The sequence below is a fragment of the Vombatus ursinus genome, unplaced genomic scaffold, assembly GCF_900497805.2.
Source record: "Vombatus ursinus unplaced genomic scaffold, bare-nosed wombat genome assembly UNPS02008996.1, whole genome shotgun sequence".
NCBI classification, from domain to species: domain Eukaryota; kingdom Metazoa; phylum Chordata; class Mammalia; order Diprotodontia; family Vombatidae; genus Vombatus; species Vombatus ursinus.
In genome coordinates this window covers 8,924,461-8,948,060 of record NW_020948774.1, presented here as the reverse complement: position 1 = coordinate 8,948,060, position 23,600 = coordinate 8,924,461, and the positions used below count along the sequence as shown (strand labels likewise).

Genomic DNA, 23,600 nt, shown 5'->3' with positions numbered 1-23,600 from the left:
ATTCCATTAGATTCATATACTACAACTTGTTTAGCCATTCCCCAAATGATGGACATTCCCTCAATTTCCAATTCTTGGCCATCACAAAAAGAGATGCTATAAATATTTTTTGTACACTTGGGTGCTTTCCCCATTTTTATGATCTCTTTGGGATAAAGACCTAGAAGTGGTACTGCTGGGTCAAGGGGTATGCACAGTTTTATAGCTCTTTAGGGGAAGCTCATTTTGTTGTTTTTTTCTTTTCTAGTTTTTTTTCATTGTTGTTTGTTTGTTTTGTGAGGCATTTGGGGTTAAGTGATTTGCACAGAGTCACACAGTTAGTAAGTGTTATGTATCTGAGGCTGGATTTGAGCTCAGGTCCTCCTGACTCCAGGGCGGGTGCTCTATCCACTGCGCCACCTAGCTGCCTCCGAGCTCAAGTTTTTAAAAAATGAATGTTAAAAATTGTTTTAGGAGGAAAATAAAATACTAAACATATTTTTAAAAAGACAAATAATAGGGTGTAAGAGTTTGGGTAGGCCTGAGGCACAAGTTTACGCACAGCAGGCTTGCCTGTCTAGCATAGGTAGATGAGGGGCAAGCAGCCAGGCAATTTTTGACACATGAAGAGGCGTGGTAAGTGATTCAATTACCAGCAATTTACTCATTAGCTACATACATACCCTGTGTTCTCCAGCTTTGCTCGAGTAATCCACCAAGGGACAACATACAAAACAGGAAATGCTGGAGAGAAAATATAGGTGGGATTTTAGGAGAATTAAGATGAAATCCATTGCCTTCCACTTCAGCCATCCAGAACCAACAGCATTAGGTCAGAACATGAGAAATGCCTAGGGCCTGCAAGACCCCTCCCCTCCCCCCACCTTTGTACAATTAGAGTTGTCCAGCAATGGAACAGGATGACTCCTGAGCTAGTAAGCTGCTTGTCTCTGGATATCTTTCAGCAGAGGCTGGATAACTCCCTATAGAGGATGACCTCAGTAAAAGTGTGAAATTGGACTGGATAACCTCTATGGCCACTTTCCAGCCCTAATATTCTGTGACTCTCTGAGGGGCCATGCAGAACTTCTTCTTAGTCACATGACAAGTATATTACAACTCAGCACTTGAGTGAAGTAGAAGGACAGATGCCCTCTTACCCCTTCAAAATAACGGGAAAAGGCAGGGAGATATTGAGGTTGTTTAACAGCCTACATCTCTTTGATCAGGCTAGTGCTGGAGTTATTTTACAAAAAGTCCTGAAGTCTTTCTCGGGGAAAAAATTAGTTTCTGAACCTGTCCTTAATGACCACTTAATGAACATTGGGTAACCAATTTAACCAATTTCATTCCTGTTTTCTTTCTCTGTATCCTAAATCAGTAGACCTTTTTCTTATCTCGTTCTCCTGAGACTCAGTGGCAGAAATCTGAACACATGCTTTACTTACCCCAGCCTACCAAAATATATCTGGGCAAGAGGCGTTTCTGTGAAAGTACCAAAGGTCCCAACAGCGTGTGAAGATAAATGCCTTCAACTAAAAGCCATGAGTAATTGGCTCCAACAAAGTAGTGAAGAAGAACTTGTGCAGTCCGACAAGTGGATGAAGACTAGAAGAGGAAGGGAGAAAGATGTTGGTTTTTATCTCAGTGCCAGGAAGAGCTCTGTCAATGTGCTCACCTTGCATGAAGATAAACAACTAGGGTTTCAACCTCCCCTCTGTTACCTACTCCTGGGGTGACCTTGGGCAAGGCACCCAACCTCTCTGGACTGGTACCCTACTCAGAAAAAAACAAAAACAAGAAAAATTATCTCTTAAGGTCCCCTTCAACTCTGATTTTTGTGATTATATGAGTTTATTTCTCTCTACCTCCAAACCATCTACTTCTCTACACACACACACACACACACACACACACACACAAACGTATGTGTGTGTGTGTGTGTGTGTGTGTAATTTATCCACCTTGATCGTTTGTCCAAAACAAGCTGTGATGAATTAAAAATCCTAAGAGACAGTTTCTGGGTAATTAATAATCAATTTTTAATTAGGCTAACTAATAATCAATAGATTGATAATCATTGATCTCTCTTGATAACCAAAGAACCAACACAGATATCACTGAATGCTTAAATACCTTTGGAAAAAAGAATACTCCTGACAGGTAAAAATCAACCCTGATTGTTGAACAATTAATGAGAGGGTAGACATATTAATGAGGAGGTGGACTAAAAGTCTTCAGCTTCTTCTGCTGATAATATGGCTTAATCATGAGACGCAGCTGCCTCCAGCAATCTGTACAAAGGAATCCATCTCCATCCAGACCACTGTGGTTGGTTTTCTCCTTCATGAACTGGGCTATCTCAGACTCCAATGGAGGGGTACAAAGGCATAGATGGTGCTTTGGGGCTGGAATTCACCTAGATTAGATTCAGTTCACACTATAAACAAAAGTAAGGTCTCTTATTTGGGTGGGGCCCTATCCAAGATCTCAGAACATGTACCCCAAGGATTAGGCCAATCTCATCTTTCAGCCTTGTCCTTCAAAGACCAGCTGAATGACCTACAGGGACTGGTTCCTGGTTGAGGAAATAGAAAAGAAAAAAATCTTAATCCTAATTTAATAATTGGTTATTAATATAATAGGAAAACAACTTCTCTTAAATCAATGGTTTTATGGTCAGGACTTTGTCCCAAGAGCAATGGGGTAGGGAAAAGAAGAGTTGATTTTTTGGAGCAGAAGAGCAATATTTCATAAATAATCATTGACTTTTGTTTTTTGAAACTTGTGGCATACCAAGCACTTTATAATGTAGCCCTAATCTACATCTTCAATCTTAATTTACATTACCCTAGCCAAATGATAACTTATAAATGTCATGAACATTCCTTGCTCTAAGATATTGTCAACACTCTTTCTTCTGTTAGAAAACCTTTTCCTTCCTCCTTCATTCTATTATGTCTACATCTGACTTACTACTCAAGATCCTGCTCAAATCCCATATCAACTGTGGGGTCTTCCCCGACAATTACAACCTTCTATAGGTTAGTAGTCATGACATAATCGGGAGACAGGGTGTGGGAGAAGGAACCAAGCAACTGAATTTGGAGTCATAAGACCTGCAGTTTGAACACTGACTCTGCAGCTTACTGATTGTATAACTTGAGGCAAAGTCACTTGAATTCTAAAACATTCAATTTTCACATCTATAAAATCAATACAATTACACTGAAAGTTCCCCCTCTATTCCCTTCCAGTTACGACTTTTTATGATTGTTGTCTCTTCTGAGGGATCGTCCATATATTACATGTTTAGTATTTCATCATAAATTTTTTTGCATACATACTAGACTGCAAACTCCCTGATAGCAGGGGTACTTTGTATCCCTCATAGCACCTCGACTGAGTGATTTGCGTAAAATAAGTACTTAATAAATGTCTATTTTGAGGATGGTAATGATGTAAATTACCTCTGACAGGTAGGACATCCATCCATTTTCGTCATCTGGCCTTTCTGAGTAGGAATTGTGTATGATGATGTCCTTCACCAATACAGCCAGAGCTCGAAGCATGAAGGAACCAAACAAATTCATGTGGATATAGTTACGAGTACAGTGAACTCTTCTAATGGAGAAAACAGAAGCATGAATGGCCCCTAAGGATACAATAATGACTCAGTTCCTCCAAGAGATATTCTCTTCTATGACACTGAACCTCCTAAGCAACCAATCAACAAGTATATATTAAATACCTACCATGTGTTGTACACTGTTTTAGGCACTGGAAAAACAAAGAAAAGGTCCCTGATCTCAAGGAACTTATACTCTATTACAGAAATAATGTGTGAATGTATACTATCTATCTATCTAGTACATATATGCATATATATTGTGTGTAATTAAATATATACATATTTATATGCATCATACAAGTATATAAGCATATGCAATATATATATATATATTTATATTTTTTAAAAAAGTTTGACTGGCTAAAAGTTAGTTTGAGGAAGGGCTGTTTTTTCATGATTTGGGTCTATATGTTTTGGTAAGCCAGTGATGTAGGCTAGTAGAACCAGGGATTCAGTGGAAAGGAGAACTTTCCAAACTCTTACATGGCATAAAATTTTCTATTATTTTGAAGCAGAACCTGCTCTGCGGTCCAAAAGAAGCACCTAAAGATTGTGGTTTTGGCCTGAGATGGATGTAGAACACCTGTGTGAGCCTAAAGATGGTAAAGGGAGATCACTTCAGGACAGTAGGGTCCATCATTAGAGCCTGGAGAGTCTGGTTACCTCCGGGGAAGTTTGTGATAGGAGGAAAGGAGAGGTGACTGGCTGAGCCAAGCAATATTCAGAGCAAGCTCCCCAGGAAGACTTTCTTTTTGTTATTTTATTTATTTTATTCAGAATTTAAGAAACAAAACAAACATTTCTATAACAAGAAAAAATATGATTGCAAATGAAGCTGCAAATCTATTATGTACAACTCGCTATTCTTTTAAAATACATAATAAAGTTATCGTGTAACTTTTTTCTTTTTTTTTCTCTTCCTCCCAAGGAGACTAGGCCCAATTAGATCCTGGTCAATATCAAGAATTGAAGGGCAGCATGGGAATAGATCTAGAGTTACAAAAGGCAAAGAAATCACTCTGAGGTAGGTTGCCCACAGAGTCTCTCTTTTCCGCAGAGATCCAAATACAATGCAAGTCAAGGTGGCTCTAGAATGCACTGCTTCCAATTATTGTGTAACATATTTAACTTTACAGCTATGTAAAGCTGGATGGGACATTATATTAGAGGGTCATAGTATTTAAAGCTGGCAGGAACCTTAGAGACCATCTAGTCCAGCATCTTCATTTTATAGAGGAGTAAATGGAGGCCCAGAATGGGAAATGATTTGCCCAAGGTCACACAACCAGCGAGTGAGGCAAGGAACAAAACCTTGTCTTTTAGAACATACCCTTTGATTTCCAGTCCAATGTTCTTTCTATTGTGCCATACTTCATGTCATTGCTAGTTGAAACTAAACAAGGGCCCTATGCAGGAAATTTGGGGAGTAATTTCTGACTCTCTGGGTCTGCTGTTTACTATTGAGACCACTGAATGACTTTTACAAAGAATCCCACTACCAATTCCCACTCTTTTCTTCCTCTCTGGTCTCTAATCTTGACTCTTTGTATTTCTTTCTTCACCATGCTTCAGTAGCATTCTCACCCTGAAAGATCTTTTTACCCCGGAAATCCTGACCTGGAAATTCTTCTGCCCCTGCAACCCTTTTTTTCTGATTGGTCAGATCTTCCCAGAACCTCCATTTTAAAGAAGGGCCAGGCCAGCCATATTTGTTCCTTCATTCTTCTCCAGACTGTATTCCTAACTCTCTAGACTTTTTCCTTCAACATGCCCCTATGTGGTACTATCTCTCCATCCCCTCCCCTCCACACAAACCCTACCTCCATCTCTCCATCCCTATTCCCACACACATACCCTACCTTTGTTGCTTTTAAGCTTCCTTTTATATGTTGTCTTCTCCCATTGGGTTGTAATCTCTTTCCATGAAGGGACTGTCTCTTTTTGCTTCTAGTGCCTGGCATATAGTTAGCATTTAATAAATACTTGTTGACTTGAATCCCAAAGTCTACCATGAACTTTCCAATAGACTTGTTCTTTTCTAGAGATTTTCTCTGAGGTCAGCCAGACAACTCCAAATAATAAGATAACAAAAGAAGACAAGCACATATCTACTTTTGTTATGCTCCTAAAAAGCTAATAGTAGGAAGTCTCACTCACCTTAGACACAGGAGAATTATGACAGCCAAGAAGAGGGAAATGAGTGAGAGGGAATATCCAAGGGTATACATTATCTGCAAGGTTGAAAGCAATGTGTGGTGCTCATCCTGTGTATGGAGATAAAGACAATGAAGATCAATGTTAAGTGATCAATGGAATTCTGCCCCCATTTTAAGTCTGTGTATCCTCCTCCCCAAATCTTCCTTGTCCTAAGGTATAGGTCTAGATTTGAAAAGAAAGAGTCCCAGGAATTCCACTAATACTTGTTCATGGTCAAACTCCTTGGGAGGAGGAAATACAATAGCTGCAGAGAGAACATGACACGATAGTGTAAAAGAAGACATTATCCATCATTGGAGATGCACACTAGATCTAAAGCTGTCTCCATGCATTCTGAACACTCAGAAGTAGTATCCCATGTTTCTCCAAATACTAAAGAAGATTCACACACACTAAAAGGTAGGAGACTTATGATAGTGTTCCTAAGGGGAAAAGATCTGCAATGGTGAATGGTGATTCCCTTCCGACAAGGACAGTGGTAGCTGAGGGTAGACCAAACAAGACATATCAGCAGGTCTGTTACTTTCCTTGAAAATTTTTAGACCATGTGACAGCTTCCTAAGACTCACCCAACCTGTCTGTTGCAACCTACTTCTACTGATTTATACTGTATAATTACTACATGATCACTGTGACATTGAGATGGGATTCATTGCTAAAGTATGGAAATCAAAGTATATATTTTGTTCAAAAGAAACAATAAAAGTATAATAGGGAGTATACACACATATTAATAATGATATGCCTCTATGTTGAGGCTGAGAATGGATGAGAGTATTTGTATAAAAATGAAAAGAGAAAAAAATGATATGATTGTATCAGTGCACTTCTGTCTGCTCAGGGAGATGTGTGATAGAAATGATGCTTTCCTAAATCTGATAGAAAGTCTGCTAATAGTGTAAAGATATTTCAATGATCCAGAATTTGCTCAGAGTACCTGATAAATTCTTGATTTGTCTCTATAATAATTTCATCTCCACCTTTGGTGAAGAAGCAGTCAGGGGAACTGTTACTATAGACTTAACTTGGACCAATAAAGAACAATCTGATTGGTGAAGTGGAAATAAAAAGAACTTTGAGAGACTATAACCACATAATCTTGAAATATATAATATTAAAGAAAAAGAGCCCTACATATTAATCATTTATCTATACTTTCAGAAAGCTAATTTCATTATTTAAAAAAAATTTAATTGATAACTTTTATTCCTATCTCACGTACATTTTCCACAAAGAGTTCAGCAAAACTAACCAATATGCCAACCAATTCTAGTATTATATGAAATATTGCACACCCATAGTTTCCCATCTCTACTACAGAGTGAGGGAGACACATTTTCATATCTCTTCTTTGGGGCAAAGCTTGGTCATTACAACTTCATAATGTTTATATATTTCCCCCCAGGTTCTGCTTATTTTACTTTGCATCAGTTCATATGTCTCCTCATGCATTTATATGTTTATTATATTCATTGTTTTTTACAGGACAATGATATTCTATTATGTTCATGTAATTTGTTTAGCCATTCCCCTTTTGATGGGCTTTGGGGTAAATGTTTACCAGTGGGATCTCTAAGGCAAAAAGTGTGGATATTTTAGTCACTTTCTTAGCGTAAGTCCAAATTGTGGAAAACTGATTTCAATGTATTCAGAAAAGATGCCTATGGTCCCATAGCCAAAGAAATGGAGTGTAGCTCACAATGGAAGGGAGAGGGTAAACAATGATACTCTGAGAAGAAAACTTTGAATAACGAAATAAGAAAAACCATTAAAATATAAGCTCAGATTTTTAAGGGCATGTAAAAAAAGATGGAAGGGAACATACAAAGATGTTAAAAGAGAGTAAGAAGTTTGGGGGGTGGGGAATAAACTCTGGCCTGCAACCAATGCTAACTCATAGCAAAACAAAACAGAACAATAAACACTAGATTCCCTGCTTAGGGTTGATACCATCTGATGGCTGCAAAGAAAGAGGTAAACATATTCATTTATTATTTTACTTTGATCTCTTTAGAAGAGTTCTTAGAGAAAGGAAAAACAGATGTACAGAAAAAATTACAGCTCCAAATAGATGAGGAGCTAGTAAGAAAGCTTTAAAAAGAATCCTTTAAAAAGAATTGGGCTCACATAATTATATTTCAGGATTTTCAAGAAATTTTCAGATATAAACTCAGAACCACTATCTATAATCTTTGATAGATAATTCTTTGAAAACTTTCAATCTTCTACTTGGCAAATGTCAAAGTTTTTTTTTTAACTGTTTAATTCTTACTTGAAGTCAGAAAGCAACATGGAAGGGTGAGGGAAGGAAGTGATGTAGGAAAAGTACTTTTTTTACTTCCTGGCTTTAAAAGTGTAATGTCTGCCAAATTGTTTTACTGACTCATGTAGAATACTAAAGCCAGAAAAGAATTGTAGAGATCATCTAGTCCAACTCACTTGTGTTTAGATGTAAGAGGCTATAGGAGAACAGTTCTACCACTGTCATATAGCACATCTACATGTGGTCTAGGGTTTCCCAGCCTCATTTATAGGTTACTCTTAAGCCTGCTATTTGACTTATTCCCATATTTAATTTTACCATCCAGATCTCTAAGGAAATCCAGGATTATTTTTGTATATTTCCTTATCAATGCAATTTCAACATATCTTTCAATGAATCAATCAGGCTCAGTACCCCCATTCGTGTTTATTGAATGTTATTTTACTTTCTCAGTAAGAGTTACTCATATTTCTTTTTACCTTCAATTCTTTAGTTTTAAATGATTAAGTATATCAGTTACTAAATAGGCAATGTGTCAATAATCAAATCCATACTAAAACACAGAGAATTATTTATAGTTTTAGCAATGTGAAAGATCATAGTCCTGAGTAATTTCAAATCACGTCTAAATGTAGATGGGTTCACTTCTGAGAATATAGTACCACACTAGTTCACTCATTCTAACAAATAAATCCTATTCACAAGAATAATTCATATTATTCTTCCTATATTTTTCCTTTCCTTTCCTATATTCTTCCTATATAATTCACCCTGTTCACAAGAAGAAGGCTACAATAGTTTCACAAAAAAAATAAATAGTTTCATAAAGAAAAACAAGTATTCCATCTTTTTTATCTTTGTCTTTATCTCCTCTAGCTTTTCTCCTTCCATGACAGGAAAAAATAATCTGATCTTCAGCTTTGTTCAAGCAATAACTCATAATACTCTCCTCATAAAAATAATTTATAATGTTTCTTCATAAAATAATATTTAAGACAGATTTAATAAGAAAGAAGTTTTTCTTCATCTTCCTCCTTTCTGTCTTCTCTACAAACTCCTCATATATCCAAGACAAACTTGAATACTCTTAACTACATAAGGAGAAAAACCTCATAGATTGATAGCTGTACTTCTAACTCCTAGTTTTCCTCCTTCTTAAAAAAATGTGGTAACAGTTTCTATAGCTTCTATAGAGAAGCTTTTGAAGCAAGCCTTACACAAATGAGAACATTATGTCCAGAGACTTTAAGTGACACACAAAAAAAAACCACTTTTAGAGAGTTATACACTCATCTATTGGAATGTCAAGACATTCCTATTAAAGGCCTTTTTAAAAAAGTAAAGTGGCACGATGTTCCTGTTTTTTGCAGTCGCCAGCATAATTAAATGAAAGTTCTGCTAGATTAATAATAGGTAACAAAGAGTTTACTGTTCTATGAAAACTTAAATTTCCTCTTTCCATGTTAGAATATATTTAGTGAATTGAGCACTGGTTGTGATGATAGAAACCCTATACTTCTCTCCTCCAAATTTTAATGTGCATATGGTCTATTTTATGGATTATTACAACACTACTGCTAGCCTACACTCATGGACATGCATAGAGCCTATGCTTGCATCTCTGGGATGGGCATAACCTAGTTGTATTAATAATTCAGGAGAGCAGTAAAGAGATGGAGCTATTATCACTAAAATCTACAGAGCTCACATTTTGTTTGAAGCTGTAGTTCTCAGAACATTCTGTGTCATACCGCCAAATATCTGTAGAGTTCTCCAGAGTCTGCCAAGTTCCTTCAGCCAAGCAATGTCTGTATACTCTTCCTGGGCTTTCTGAAAGTAAACAGAACTTTAGAAAAAAAATTAAGGCATACAACTTCATGTTTGCTTCAAAGCTTTCAATCCCGACCACCATTCCCCAAAAGAATTATGGAAAATCTCAGGAATGAATGGTTCTCATTTCCCTTTCAGTGGCTCAAGAAAGTATCTGCTGTTTATTTTTTATTTTTAAGTAGCATATGTTTATATATATATATTTTATATATATATATACATACACAGTTTACATATATGTGTATATACACATATTTATGCATGCTTATAATACATACATGAACATATTTTCCAAAGTTTCTAAATTCAGTAGCAAAAACCAACTCCCACTAAGCTTTTCTGTGTTTGCCCCTCTGGGTGAGAAAGACATGTGGACTAATGAGACCTCTCTTTTTGGAGGGAGTTATAATAAAGCTTTGCATTTAAGTATAGAGTTATTTGTCCAGAGGTTATCTTTTGTCTTTTCCCATTGTGTGGTTCATTCATTTATAGCAAACACTTGCTCAGAATATAATGAAAAAGTTTATTTGGAGAGAAAACTCATCATAAAAGTGTAGACAGAAAATAAATAAAATTTAAGGATAAGCAACGTCAGTTCACTGGCAGAGGAGGAAAAAGTGGAGAGAGGATAAATTCCCCCAATGCCATTGTGGCAGCAAATTCTGTACAGACAGGTCATTCCTGAAGCAGGATAATGTTCTATACAGGGCTCTAATTGACTATTATCTATTCAGTTTGAGGTAGCGGTCCCTTTTCCTTGCAAGCTAGCTATTGGTATTGGCATGTTTCCGCCATCAATCCCCTGCCTTCTCTTATTCTGCCCATGGAACTCAGAATTTCTTGGGCTTCTCCATCCCCATGACTTCTATGTCTTCTGTGACTTCAACCACACAATTCTTCAGTCCCTCCTTTCATATGAGAAAAGTTACATATCTTATGAGCTCCCTTACTGATAAAGGGGTACATGAAAAATAACTTACATCTATATATATAACAAGAAGCTAAGTGGCACAATGGATAGAGTGCCAAGCCTTTAGTCAAGAAGACTAGCCCTGTGACTCTGGGCAAGTCACTTAACCCTGTTTGCCTCACTTGTCCCATTTATAAAATGAGCTGAAGAAAGAAATAGCAAACCACTCCAGTATCTTTGCCAAGAAAACCCCAAAATGGGGTCACAAAGAGTTGGACACAACTGAATAACAACATCTGTAGCAATTTTAGGCTTGTCTCTTTAACGGCTTTAAGATTTTTACCTCATAGTAATACTGTAAGGAAAGCATTACAAATATTATTATCCCCATTTTAGGGGCAGCTAGGTGGCTCAGTAGATAAAATGCTGGACCTAGAGTCAGGAAGTTCTGAATTCAAATTTGGCCTCAAATACTTACAGGCTATGTGACCCTGGGCAAGTCTTTTGTCCTCTTTCTAAGTTTATTTAACTGTATAATGAGGATTATAATAGTATCTACCTTCCAGGTTGTTATGAAATCAAATGAGGTATTTGTAAAGCACTTAGCACAGTGTCTGGTATATAGATGGTACTTAATAAATATTTTTCTTCCATCAGAAATGGAGAAACTGAAACTGAGAAAAGGCAAATAGCATAGGAATACAGGCAGGAAATAAGGTGCCATGGTCTGGGTTTAGGCAGCTCCTAGCATGGTTGGCTAGAACCTGGTTTTTATGATGGGAAGTAATATGAAATAGGGCTGGAAATCCTAGTTCCAGACAAAGTAGGGTAGTAGCTTTGCATATAGACTATGGTCCTTTATCTCTACGCTCCATGCCTTTGTATAAGCCCTCTTCCTTCTCATAGCTTCCTTTCAGAATTTTTGTCTTTCCTCAGGGCCTGGCTTGGATACCATCTCCTCCATGATGGCTTACTTGATCCCACAAATTGTTGGTGTTCTCTCCTTCCTTGATTTACTTCATACTTTTTTTTTTATTTATGTATAACTTGTATCTCTCCCTAGCCCCACAGAGTGAGCTCTTTTGAGGAAAGAATTATTTGTTTACCTTTTATTCCTTAGCATAGTGTCTTGTACACAGTAGGTGCTTAATAAATATTTGTTGAATAGATTAGAAAAATTCCTCCTTTCATTTTTTACTTATCTCTCTTGTTAGTCCTCATCATACACACAATTATTCAATTAATTTGCTACGTGTTCTAAGGAACCTCCTGATAGAAAAGAATCTACTGTCAGAGGCAAAAAGTTTCCTAGCCCAGACTCTGGGAACAAAGAGATAACACACTCTTAAAAAGAAAACAAAACAAAATGGGGAGATATATCTGTCCCAAGTATGATTTTGCTGATCTTACTACCAAGGCAAGAGTTGTTCCTTTCCTTAAAGTTATTTTTTTTTTTTAAAGTGGGGTGGCAGGAGGTGGGTGGGTGGTGTTTCAAAAATGTGAAGTGAAGAAATTTCCAAAATCCTCTCATGAGGAAGAAATAGCACAATAACCAAGAATTTCAGCTATAGCCAGAAGGTGGAAGCATAGAGAAACTTTACATCCATGTCCCCAGTGGTGTTCAGCGGAGCAGAATCCAGTAGAGTCAACACTCCTAGTGAAGACAAGAGGAGAACAGATCCAGTAGAAGCAGCACATATAGCAATGCCTCTGCAGTATACAGCATGGAGGCATGAGCTGCCCCTCTAGAGGTCCACTCTAGCCACACATATTCCTTAAGTGTAAGACTGGCCATGCATGTTCCTTCTATGTGTGACCCTGTATTTGTGCACCCAGATCACACCTGTTCCCCACACAAGTACCTTGCCACATATGTTTCCTATGTGCCTGCCATATGTATTCCCCCTGTGTGTTCCACTCTTTATACTGATATGAATGTTTGTGAATGAAATATCATATGCCAGATTTTTTGAGTAGATGTTTATTGCTATTTTTCTTATATTTTTTCATTAAATATTTAGGAAGATCTCAGATAAAATCTAGCCTTAAACACTTACTAACTCTTGACCTTGGGCAAGTCACATACCCTCTGTTTGCCTCTGCATCTTCATCTATAAAACAGGGATAATAATAACACTGATCTCGCAGGATTGCTGTGAAGATCAAATGAGGTAATATTTGTAAAGCACTTAGCACAGTTACCCTGGCACATAGTAAACACTATATAAACATTAGCTATTATCAGTTATTATTTTTACTTTTCTCCAGGCTAATTGAGATCTCTGACTATTAAAAGGAAACACATGGGTGGGCATTTGTAAACTACGGTTGTAAACAAATGCGAATTCACAGAATACCTCTAACTTGCGGTAGCCTTCTCTTGAGGATCCAACCTAGGGGTTGAGGGATTGTCCCCAAGTGCTATGTATTAAAAAAAATAAGCAGGGCTTCCATTTCTTCTTCTCGAAAATGAAGAGATTAGATTAGACTGTTCACTAAGGTCGTTTCAGCTATAAAGTTCTATCATTCCAATTTATCTGATTTCTGTGTTTGGATTTTTCTATATGGGTTCTCTTAAAGTAATCCTTTGTCATCTGTGTTTTGGATTACTGGATAGATATGTGCAAGTATAATCAAACGGAATGGCCAATATAGCTACTGACACTAGAATAGATAGGGTTGGCCTATTTCAGAGATTACATTTTTTCCTTTATTTTTTTTCTGGGAAGCCATGGACGTTTAGAACTATGCAGGGCCTGGAATAACCTGACTCTCTTGGCTCAGTGAACCTGTGTTAGAGGTGTCTTGGGGTTTCTATAATATCTCTATATATCTAGAGTGATTTCAGCAGTTTCTTGAGAGGTGATTCTAACTAGCATTCACTTGAGAATGACTCCAGAAAAGGTATCACTTCACTCTCTGACACAAATAGGCATACAGTCTTTTGAGTCTCCCCCTTTATACAGGCTGTCTCTAAAATCAGCACTAACATTCTTCTAAATACCACAGTTAAATCAACGCAGTAACACAATAGTCTGACTTCCTTCCTGAAATTAAATTTGAAATATCTTCAAAACTTTTCAGAATATTTTTAGAAGTTCATTCTAATTTTGTTCAGCCTGAAACTTTATAACCACCCAATATGCACCAGTCCTTTAGTAGAGTTTTGGAAAATGGGTAAACCATAGCATGTTACCTTCTTTCCACCAAGGTAAGTATGAAGGACAGGGAATAGAGACATTTCCTGGAGGTGAATGAGGCCAGCATGCATACCTATCAAATGTCCCATTACAATACACACCTGTAAAAAAAAAATGGAGAGGCCCATTATACAAACTTTATTTTTCTTTTGTTTTTTGCAAGGCAATTGGGGTTAAGTGACTTGTCCAGGGTCACACAGCTAGTAAGTGTCAAGTGCCTGAGGCTGAACTTGAACTCAGATCTTTGTAACTCCAGGGCCAGTATTCTATCCTCTGTGCCACCTAGTTGCACCTAAACAAACTTTATTAAGCATTTACTCCGGTGGGTAGGCACTGGGATAGATTAAAAGATAGATGACAACAATTATGGCATGTTTATATACCATTTTAAAGTTTATAGACAAGACAAGGAATTTACACTCCAGGAGTTGAACAGTAAAGTCTTTCTTTCTATCCTGGCCAAGTCAGTCTGGTGTCTACAAGCAGAGATGTTACAACTGTTTGGAAGGATATTAGAGTGAAAAAGGGCCCCAAGAAACATCCCAGAGAATAGGGAAGGTCTCAGGAGGTATCGTCAAGGATGCACCTGTTGTACTAAGCTTGTGACACAGAACCTTTGGTGTTTCAATCCTTTACTACTCTCTGTAAGCAAGACATCAAGACTTCCTGAGGACACACAGAAAAACATGTAGGAAAAGTCCCCCAGAACACCATATTTGAGCAGATGAACCTCCAATGAAGAGGTCTCACCTGGTTCTTTTTCTCTTCCTCCTTCTAAGGATAACCAGATCCTCAAGCAGCTGTTTAGTGGACCAGTTCATAAAAAAGCACATACCCCAGAGTCTTGGCTTTCTCTACTTTTAATGACTACGCACCACTGACCTCAGAGTGGGAGAAAGGTTAGTCCCCTTATCTGTGATATTGGCAGGAACTTCTGATTCCCTATTTTACTCCTACTCAATTGTTTTACCTTGGTAATTACGGTTACAGCTGATAAGTATAGATAATGGACCAGTGTGTACACAATAAACAATAAAGTAAAAATCTGGCAATCCCCTCATTTAATTAGATCTGCATAGATGGCTAAATAAGTTGAGGCACATTTCTACATTTAGTAATCAACCTTTAACTGCTTTGGACAATTGTTTTGTTGTGAAGCACCCTGAATAAAATCCTGGAGTGACATTCAGCAAGTTCTTTACTTACAAAATGATAAAGGAATTAGGTTGATGATACACATATTTCTAGTAAGGGGGTTTGGGGACATTATTTCATTCCTTCTCTTTGCATCTGTAGACGGAGGCTTTGGCCTATGTCTCACAAGGTCTCTCCTGGTCTGCTAGATTCAATTTAATTCAACAGATTAAGCACTTGAGATGTCGATAACACAGTTCATAGTAGCTGGAGTGAGAGGAGGTTTACAATGTAATGTCTAATAGGGTTATGACACATACATAGGGGAAAAAGAGTAGTCTTATTTTGCAGGAGCTCATAGTACATAATTGTGAATAATATTGAAGCAATTCTGAAAGGGTAAGGTGATGTCAATATAAAGTCCCCCAAAAGTCAGAGAAAGGAGATTGAGTGACATAGTTCATAAAAGTGCCATATTCTGAGAAGCTAGACCTGAGGTCAGTCAAACAGTCAACTAGCATGTTTCAGTTTCAGCGCTAAGTGCTGGGGTTACAAAGAAGGGCAAAAAAAAATACAATCCCCGCTCTCAAGGAGCCCACAATTTAATTGGGGAGATAACATTCAAACAATTATGTACAAACAAGACATATACGGGATCAAATGAGGACTGTCTCAGAGGAAAGGCACTGAGGCAGACTGGGAAAGGCTTCTTGCCAAAGATGGAACTTTAGCTGAGACTTGAAAGAAGTAAAGAAAACCATGAGGCAGAGATAAGGAGAGACATTATTCCAAGCGGGGAGGACAGCCAATGAAAATGCTCAAAGTTGGGAGATAGAGATTCAAGTTCAGAGAGACCAGTGTCACTGGAGCACAGAGTACATGGAAAGGAGTAAAATGTAAGAAGATTGAAAGGGTAGGAAAGGGTCAGGAAATGAAAGTTATGACCATAGGGGATTTTATAGCTACAAGAGACCCTAAGAAATATCTAATCCAACCCCTCATTTTACAAATGAAAAATCTGAGACCCAGCCAGGAAAGTGACTTGCCCAAGACTGCAAAAGTGGTGATCAGCAGTTCTTGAATTTGAACCTTGGTCCTCTGGCTTCAGATGTTCTATTTTCTCCACTATGTCACACTAACATTAGCCCTGTTACACTGTACGTGTCATGAAAAGCCTCCAGGGAATCCAACAGAGAGGGTGCTTCGTTCCCACAGACTGTGTGTCCACATAGTAGACACTTGGCCTCCATGATCAAAACAACCTCTGGGCTGAACACTTTCTCACAGTAACATTGACTCCATGCCCTAGAAGTCAATCTGCTAGTGAGAAATACTAAGCGCATGACCAGGGGAATTACATCAACAGCCCAATTCTAGTCCTTCGTTCTGAACTAGCCCATTGTGAATGGTATTGGAGTCACCTTGGATCAACAATTCATGCCCATGTGAATCTATATTGGCTACAACAGGGCAGATTCAGGTAAGCTGGCCCATAAAACAGGGGCCTTTGTGGGAGGAGGTCCTTTTACTTTTTTTTACCTAAAATGTTGAGATTGAGAAGTCCATTAGTAGGTGGTGGGATTTAGAGATCATGTTGTCTAACCCCCTCATTTTACAGATGAAGAAATTGAGACCTGGAGAGAGAAAGTGATTTGCCACTCATTTCTGGTCACATTTCCAGAAAGTGATAAAGATGAGATTCAAACTCAGGTCCTCTGACTCCAAATCCTGGGCTCTTTACAGTATTCAAAATTCAGTGTTCATGAGCATAAGGCATTCTCTCCCCACCCCTACCCCCAGCTCCTGGAAGGTTGAGATCTATACTGGTTTGGTCTTCCACCAATTCGTATCAAAATCCCATATGAAAGGTTCCCATATGCTACTTATGCTACTTAGCATATGGTTTCATGAGTTGCTGCTGGTGTCTGAGCTGCTGCTAATGAGCATTTCTACATATAGCCTGGCCCTTGGATGACTATGTCTGCCACCTGGCCTGTACTCAAAGTCTCTCTAGTGACTCCCGCATCATGGCCTTGAAGAACCCAGTGTCAAAATATTCAGAGCAATACTTTTTGTGGTAGCAAAGAACTGGAAACAAAGCAGACAATCATTGATTGAGGAATAGCTAAATAAATTGTGTTATATAGGAACATAATGGAATTTTATTGTTCCATAAGAAATTACAAATTATCAAGAATTCAGATAAATACAGGAAGACTTCTATGGGGTAGTGTGGTTGAGTAGAAAGAACAATGGTTTGAGTTGAAATCCTGCACTTAGCTCCTTTGTGACCCTGGACAAATCATTTAACCTTTCTGGGTCTCAGTTTACCTACCTGTATAATAAGGGCAGCTAAGTGGTGCAATGGATAGAGAACCAGGACTGGAGTCAATCCTGCTTCAGACACTTACTATGTGACCCCAGGCAGGTCACTTAACCCCTATATGCCTCAGTTCCTCATCTGTAAAATGGGGACACACTGGAGAAGGAAAGGCAAATTACTTCAGTATCTTTGCCAAGAAGATTCCATGGACAAAGTCCATGGGGTTACATAGAGTTGAACATGACTGAATCACAATAATAATAAATAATTAGGGAGTCATAGCTGATGAACTAAAGATCCCTTCCATCTCCAACTCTATGATCCTATGATCTTATAAACTAATTCAAAGAGAAGTGAATAGGACCAGGAAAACAACAGTCACAATGATTATAAATAAAGAGAAAAAACCCACATACTATGAAATTGTAATGATTAAAGATGGTCTCAGAAAGGAATGAAGAAAATGCTCCTGGATGCATTCCAGCACTAGGTAGTAGGGATGTGAAATATTGAACTATGTCCAGATTGAGGTTGATGTGTTTGGGGAATGATTTTTGCTAAACTACTTCTTTCTCTCTCTCTCTCTTTTTTTCTTTTCTTTTCTTTTCTTTTCTTTTTTTTTTAGGCAAATGGGTTTAAGTGACTTGCCCAGGGTCACACAGCTAGTAAGTGTCAAGTGTTTGGTCTGAGGCTGGATTTGAACTCAGGTCCTCCTGACTTCAGGGCCGGTGCTCTATCCACTGAGCAACCTGGCTGCCCTCTCTTTCTTTTTCAATCATTGTTGCAAATATAAGGGGCTAATGTGCTTATCCAAGACAAAACCTGCCTCATGGTTTTTTGTTCCAGTTGCTCATTTCTGTATGAAAGACTAGAGAATTTTGGAATTAATAACTGGGAAATGCTGAACTGCAATACTGTTTTATGATTATTGGACAAATGTACTTTGTCTAATTATGTTTCACTCAGTAGAGATGAGATTTTTGTTACTCATTATAAATGGGAGTGATGTTTTTCAGGATGAGAATCCATTTGTGAATCAGGCAGAGTAAAAGGATGCCAAGAATAGATTTCTGAGTTGCATGAAAGCGAGGATGTCACTTTCTGCCCTGCAGAGAAGAGATTTCAGATACATGTGAAAGTCAGACTGGAGCTCTCTGAAGTTCCTGAGTTGTGAGTTGGTCTGGCAGTGTGTGTTCTCTATACATTTTCCTCATTGCTCTGATCATTTCAATTGGCCCCACTGTTCCCCATGAGCATTGAATGTATTGATGGCACCCCCAGTTTTATGGGTAAAATGTGTGGGTAGAATGTATAACATATTTTTGTTTTGCATTTTATTTAATAAATGACTTGATTAACAGTCAATGGAATCATCTTGGCTAATATATTTATATGAGATACACCAATAGAGGCTCATGGGCTACAGTTTCAGTGGAACTACTCAACACGGAGGCTAAGAGTAGTGGCCTCAGAACCCTGAGAGGAGTGAGCTATCCCAGTCACCTTCCCTCTGGAGAACCCCAAACCCAGTGCCAGAGAAGGAAGAAGTTAAAAGGGGGCAAAAAAGCCCAGACAGAGAAACAGAGACAGAGAAAGAAAGAGAGACAGAGACAGAGACAGAAAGAGACAGAGAAAGCCACAGAGAGAAGTAGTTCAAGGCAAGATTGAGGATGATAGTAGAGGTAAAACTAGACCTCTGAGACAGCACAGTAGCCCATGCTAAACAAGGGATGCCTCACTGGGTAGTGGAGCAAGAAGGGATATATTCAGAAAAGAAGGTGATACAAAGAGAAAACACTTCCATAATTTTTTAAAAGAACCAAGCATTACCATCAATACTTCAGTAAAGACTAGAGAAGTAATAAAAATAGTAATAATTCAATTTATATAGTGCTCAATCTGGAAGCTGATGCCTTTCCTCAGCTCCCATAGGCCATGAGAAGATGCCAAAGAAGGAATGTGGACAACCTTTGGTCCTCATTTCCCTGCTTAAAACAAAGGTGAACTGCGAGGAAGAAGTTATAAGAAGAGTTGTCAGTTGTCAGTTATCAGCATAGAAAAAAAAATCTGGATTTCATCTCTTTTTTTTCATTCAGGTACAGCCAAAAACTCTGGAATATATCATCAGTTGAGTAGAATAGGTCTTTGAACGTGATCAAATTATTGAAGCATATGTTAAAATGATCTGAAGTTAATTTAGGCCTGTATAAGGGCTATTTATTTATTTAGAAAATGGAACTCAAAAGAACCTGGAACCTGTTGGTTTTTAAAACTCCTTAACAAGGAGTATAGTTGGGATCTCGAGTTGTCATGGCGGTCATGCAAAGTGCACAATTAAAGAAAGTTTTCTTACCAGATGGTCGCTTTTGTAACTCTTTCAGACACTTTTCTTTATACTGAAACCACTTCTGAGTTGTCTCTTTTAGGAGAGATCCTGTAACCTGAGGGGGCAAAAAAATGTGTCACTAAAAAATACAACTAGAGGCCTAGTTGTAAATATTTTATCATCTAAGAGATGTACTGCCTGCTAGATATCTCCACCTGAATACCCCACGGGTATCTCAAAACTAGCTTGTCCAAAACAGAACTCATTATCTTTCCCTCTAAACTCACCTTGCCTTGTAACTTCCCCATTTCTATCAAGAACACCACCACCCTTCCAATCTCCCAGGTTCACAATCTTGGAATGATCCATGATTCTTTACTCTTATTCACCCCCATACCCAATCAATTGTCTTATTGATTCTCTCTCTTCAGCATCTCTTCTTTCTCCTCACTTTAGTTCAGACTCTCTTGTCCTTTTGCCTGCACTATTTCAAAGTATGTTAGTTGGTTTACCTGTATCTCATCTCTCCCCTTTCCAATACATCCTCCACTCAATTATCAAGTATATTCTTAAAGTGCAAATCTGATCATGTTGATCATTTATTTAAGAAGCTTTAGTGTTCCCCTTGCCTTTAAAATAATTTACAAACTCCTCTACTTGTCATCAAAAGACCTTCACCATCTAACTCCAGACTAATTTCTAGGGTGATAAAACATATCTCACCTCACATACTCTTCACTCCAGCCAAACTGACTCATTTGCTCTTCATCATACATGACATACCCATCCCCCATTTTCATGTTTTTGCTTGACAGGAGGCTGTTCCCCATGCCTGAAATTCTCTTTCTTGTCATCCCTACATCTTGGAACCCCTAGGTCCCTTCAAGATTTCATTCAAGCACCATTTCCTTCAAGAAGCCTTTCCTGATTCATCCAGCCACTAGCTCCATCCCCATCCAAACCACTGTATTTATTTTGTAAATATTCAGTACTTATTTACTTATTCATAAGCTTTATGATCCCCCAGTGGAATCCAAATTCATGGAAGACAATTGCCCCAATTGTATATTATTGTCTGCAGGACCTAGCACAGTGCCCTGAAACATATGCTTCATAAAAACAGGTGCTTAATAAAAGATTGTTGATTGATTGAACATAAGTTCGACTCTCTCTAGGGAATCCTGTAGATATCACATGTGAATTGGCCTTTCAAGAACTGCTTGGTTCTCCCATAAATGTTTTAGACACTTTCCCAAATTAAAAAAAAAAAAAAAATATATATATATATATATATATATCTCCTACTATGTGCAAAGTATTGTTCTGAGAAGAATTCTAGAAACACAGAATATTAGAATCAGAAAGGATCTTAGAAGTCATCAAGTTCAATCCTCTCATCTTTTAATTTTCAATAAGAAAACAGAGGCCCTGGTGAGTGAAGTGACTTTTCCCAAGTCACACAGTGGCAAAACCAAGACTTGAATTCAAGTATCCTGACTCTTAGTTGAGTGTTCTTTCCACTAGATTCTAGTAGAGTAAAATATGAGACAGATGTTTCATCCTCAAGTAATTTATGACATCTTTACCATGTAAACTTTGCCCAACCTTTATTAGCTCGTAGAGGGTTGTTGCAGCAGAAGCCTGTTGAACAACAGTTTGTATCTGCAATGTATTTTTGCTTTTAGAGAGTTTTAATATCTCCTACATTATCCTTTAAACAACCATTATACATGGAAGGAATTGTTAGGCCCATTTTACATTTAGAGAAGCTGAAGTCTAAAGACATTAAAAATGTGATATAGCCCAAGTTCATTCACTTAGTTAATGACAATAATATCTAGAATTTACAAAATAATTTAATGCTTATGAATCACTTATGTTACCCCATTTCATCCTTATAACCCTGGGAGGTAGTTGTGATTTTTATCTTTATTTTATGGATGAAGAAACTGAGGCACAGAGAGGATGAGTGAAAGAAGTTGAGACACACAATGTCTGAGGCCAGATTTGAATTCCGAGACTCTGGACACAACCCCAGCTCTTTTGCTCTTCAAAATATAATGTTCCAAGACCTACAGTCTTTTACAGTAGAAGCCTCTACATCTTGTGAAGACTATATTTCCACAGTATTTAAATTTTTTTTTCTTCTTGCTTGAAATATTTTCCCTTTAACTTAAGAGTTTTGCAACTTGACTTTTCTGTAAGTTTTCTTCCTGAGGCCTCTTTCAAGTGGTGAAAGATAAGATTTTTTTTAAACTATTTCTACTTTACCCTCTTATTCGAGAACTTCAGGGCAATTTTCCTTAATAATTTTTTTGTAAAATTGTATCCAGATTCTTTTTTTTAATCATAAGTTTCAGGTAGTCTGACAGTTTTGATACTATCTTTCCTCTAACTATTCTCCATATCAGTTGCTTTTCTAATGATATGTTTCAGATTCTCTCCAATTTTTTCTAGTTTTATTATTTCTTAGGGTCTTACAATGTCATTCTATTCCTCTTGCCCAATTCTAGTTTTCAAGGAGTTATTTTCTTCCTTAAGATTTTGTGTCTCTTTTTCAATTGGTTAACTTTTTTTTCACAATTTGCTTGGATTGCTTTTTTTCCCCTAATTTTTCCTCAGTCTCTCTGATTTTTTTAAGTCCTTTTAAAGTTCTTCCAAGAACTCTTTTTGGGCTTGTGACCATTTGATACTACCCTTTGCGGCAGGAGGAACTTTTTTTTACCTCACTATCTTCCTCTGAATATGAAGCCAGATTTTCTTTTATACCAAAGTAGCTATCTATGGTCAAGTTCTTTTTCCTTTGCTTACTCATTTTTATCTTTATTTTGTTTTATTTTATTTCTAGCAGCTTATTATTTTAATTATTATTATTATAATCAAGTTTTTAATCCCGAGTTATGGGTAATGTTGTCCTAGGCCATAGGTCCTCCTTACTGTTTTCTGAATTCTGCCTGGGCGGGTCAACCTCAGGTATTTCTCTCCTCCCCAAAGCCACCTTTAGGGCCCCTAGCCACACTCTCCGCAAAATGTTCTTGCTCCCTGCAGTGCTGAATTCACTGGGCATGTGCTCGTTCCTCCTCACCTACAGCTACTCTGGTGGGATCCAGACCTTTTCCCAGTAGTCTAGATTTTTACTCTTGTAAAAGTACTCTTGTACTCTTCTTTCCATTTGTAATCTATTGCCTCAATCCTTGAGCACCAAGACCCTGGACTCAAACTGATCAGATCGGTTCCTGTGGACTGATTTCATGAAGGTCATTGTCTCTCTTTGGCCCATTGTCCCTAGTTGGAACTACTCCAGTAAAATCTCTAAATATAGCTTTCATTTGAGTCGTTTCCTCCATTGTGGACAATAGCATCCCAGATCCTATACAGTCACTCAAAGCTTCAATGTATATAGGTATGAGGATTTTATTGCACCCCATAGAAAATAAAAAAAGCATAAAGGACTCGCAGGAACCTATTAAACAGAGGAACATGTAAAGCACTCAAATAACCCATCAGTTTCCCTTAGAAGAATACTGATCTTGAGGTTATCAAAGGGGCAACATTTTTACATTCTGGCAAATTCCTAGCCTTCTCACAGGATGTTGCTACATGGCCCCTCCTAGACTTGTAATGTTTATTACCCTGTGGTTTGGATTTCCCACAAAAGCAGGCACACTTTGGGGCTTTTGAACAAGCAACCCCTTCCCATCAGACCTGCACTATTCTAAAAATTCACCAGCTTTACACTCTCCCTCTCTCTCTCTCTCTCTCTCTCTCTCTCTCTCTCTCTCTCTCT

General features: G+C 37.8%; 1 protein-coding gene across 1 annotated transcript in view; it reads right to left on the bottom strand.

Moving 5' to 3' along the window:
- The window catches only part of GLP2R (glucagon like peptide 2 receptor), a 70,086-nt gene that overhangs the window by 40,056 nt on the left and 6,430 nt on the right, over window positions 1-23,600 (bottom strand). Inside the window, exons 2-8 of the mRNA XM_027850277.1 lie at window positions 19,841-19,928; window positions 14,027-14,131; window positions 9,799-9,920; window positions 5,768-5,874; window positions 3,450-3,603; window positions 1,428-1,587; window positions 663-723 (exon numbers count right to left, since the gene is read on the bottom strand). Of these exons, the coding sequence (XP_027706078.1) occupies window positions 663-723; window positions 1,428-1,587; window positions 3,450-3,603; window positions 5,768-5,874; window positions 9,799-9,920; window positions 14,027-14,131; window positions 19,841-19,928 (797 nt within the window). The remainder of the gene's footprint in view (window positions 1-662; window positions 724-1,427; window positions 1,588-3,449; window positions 3,604-5,767; window positions 5,875-9,798; window positions 9,921-14,026; window positions 14,132-19,840; window positions 19,929-23,600) is intronic.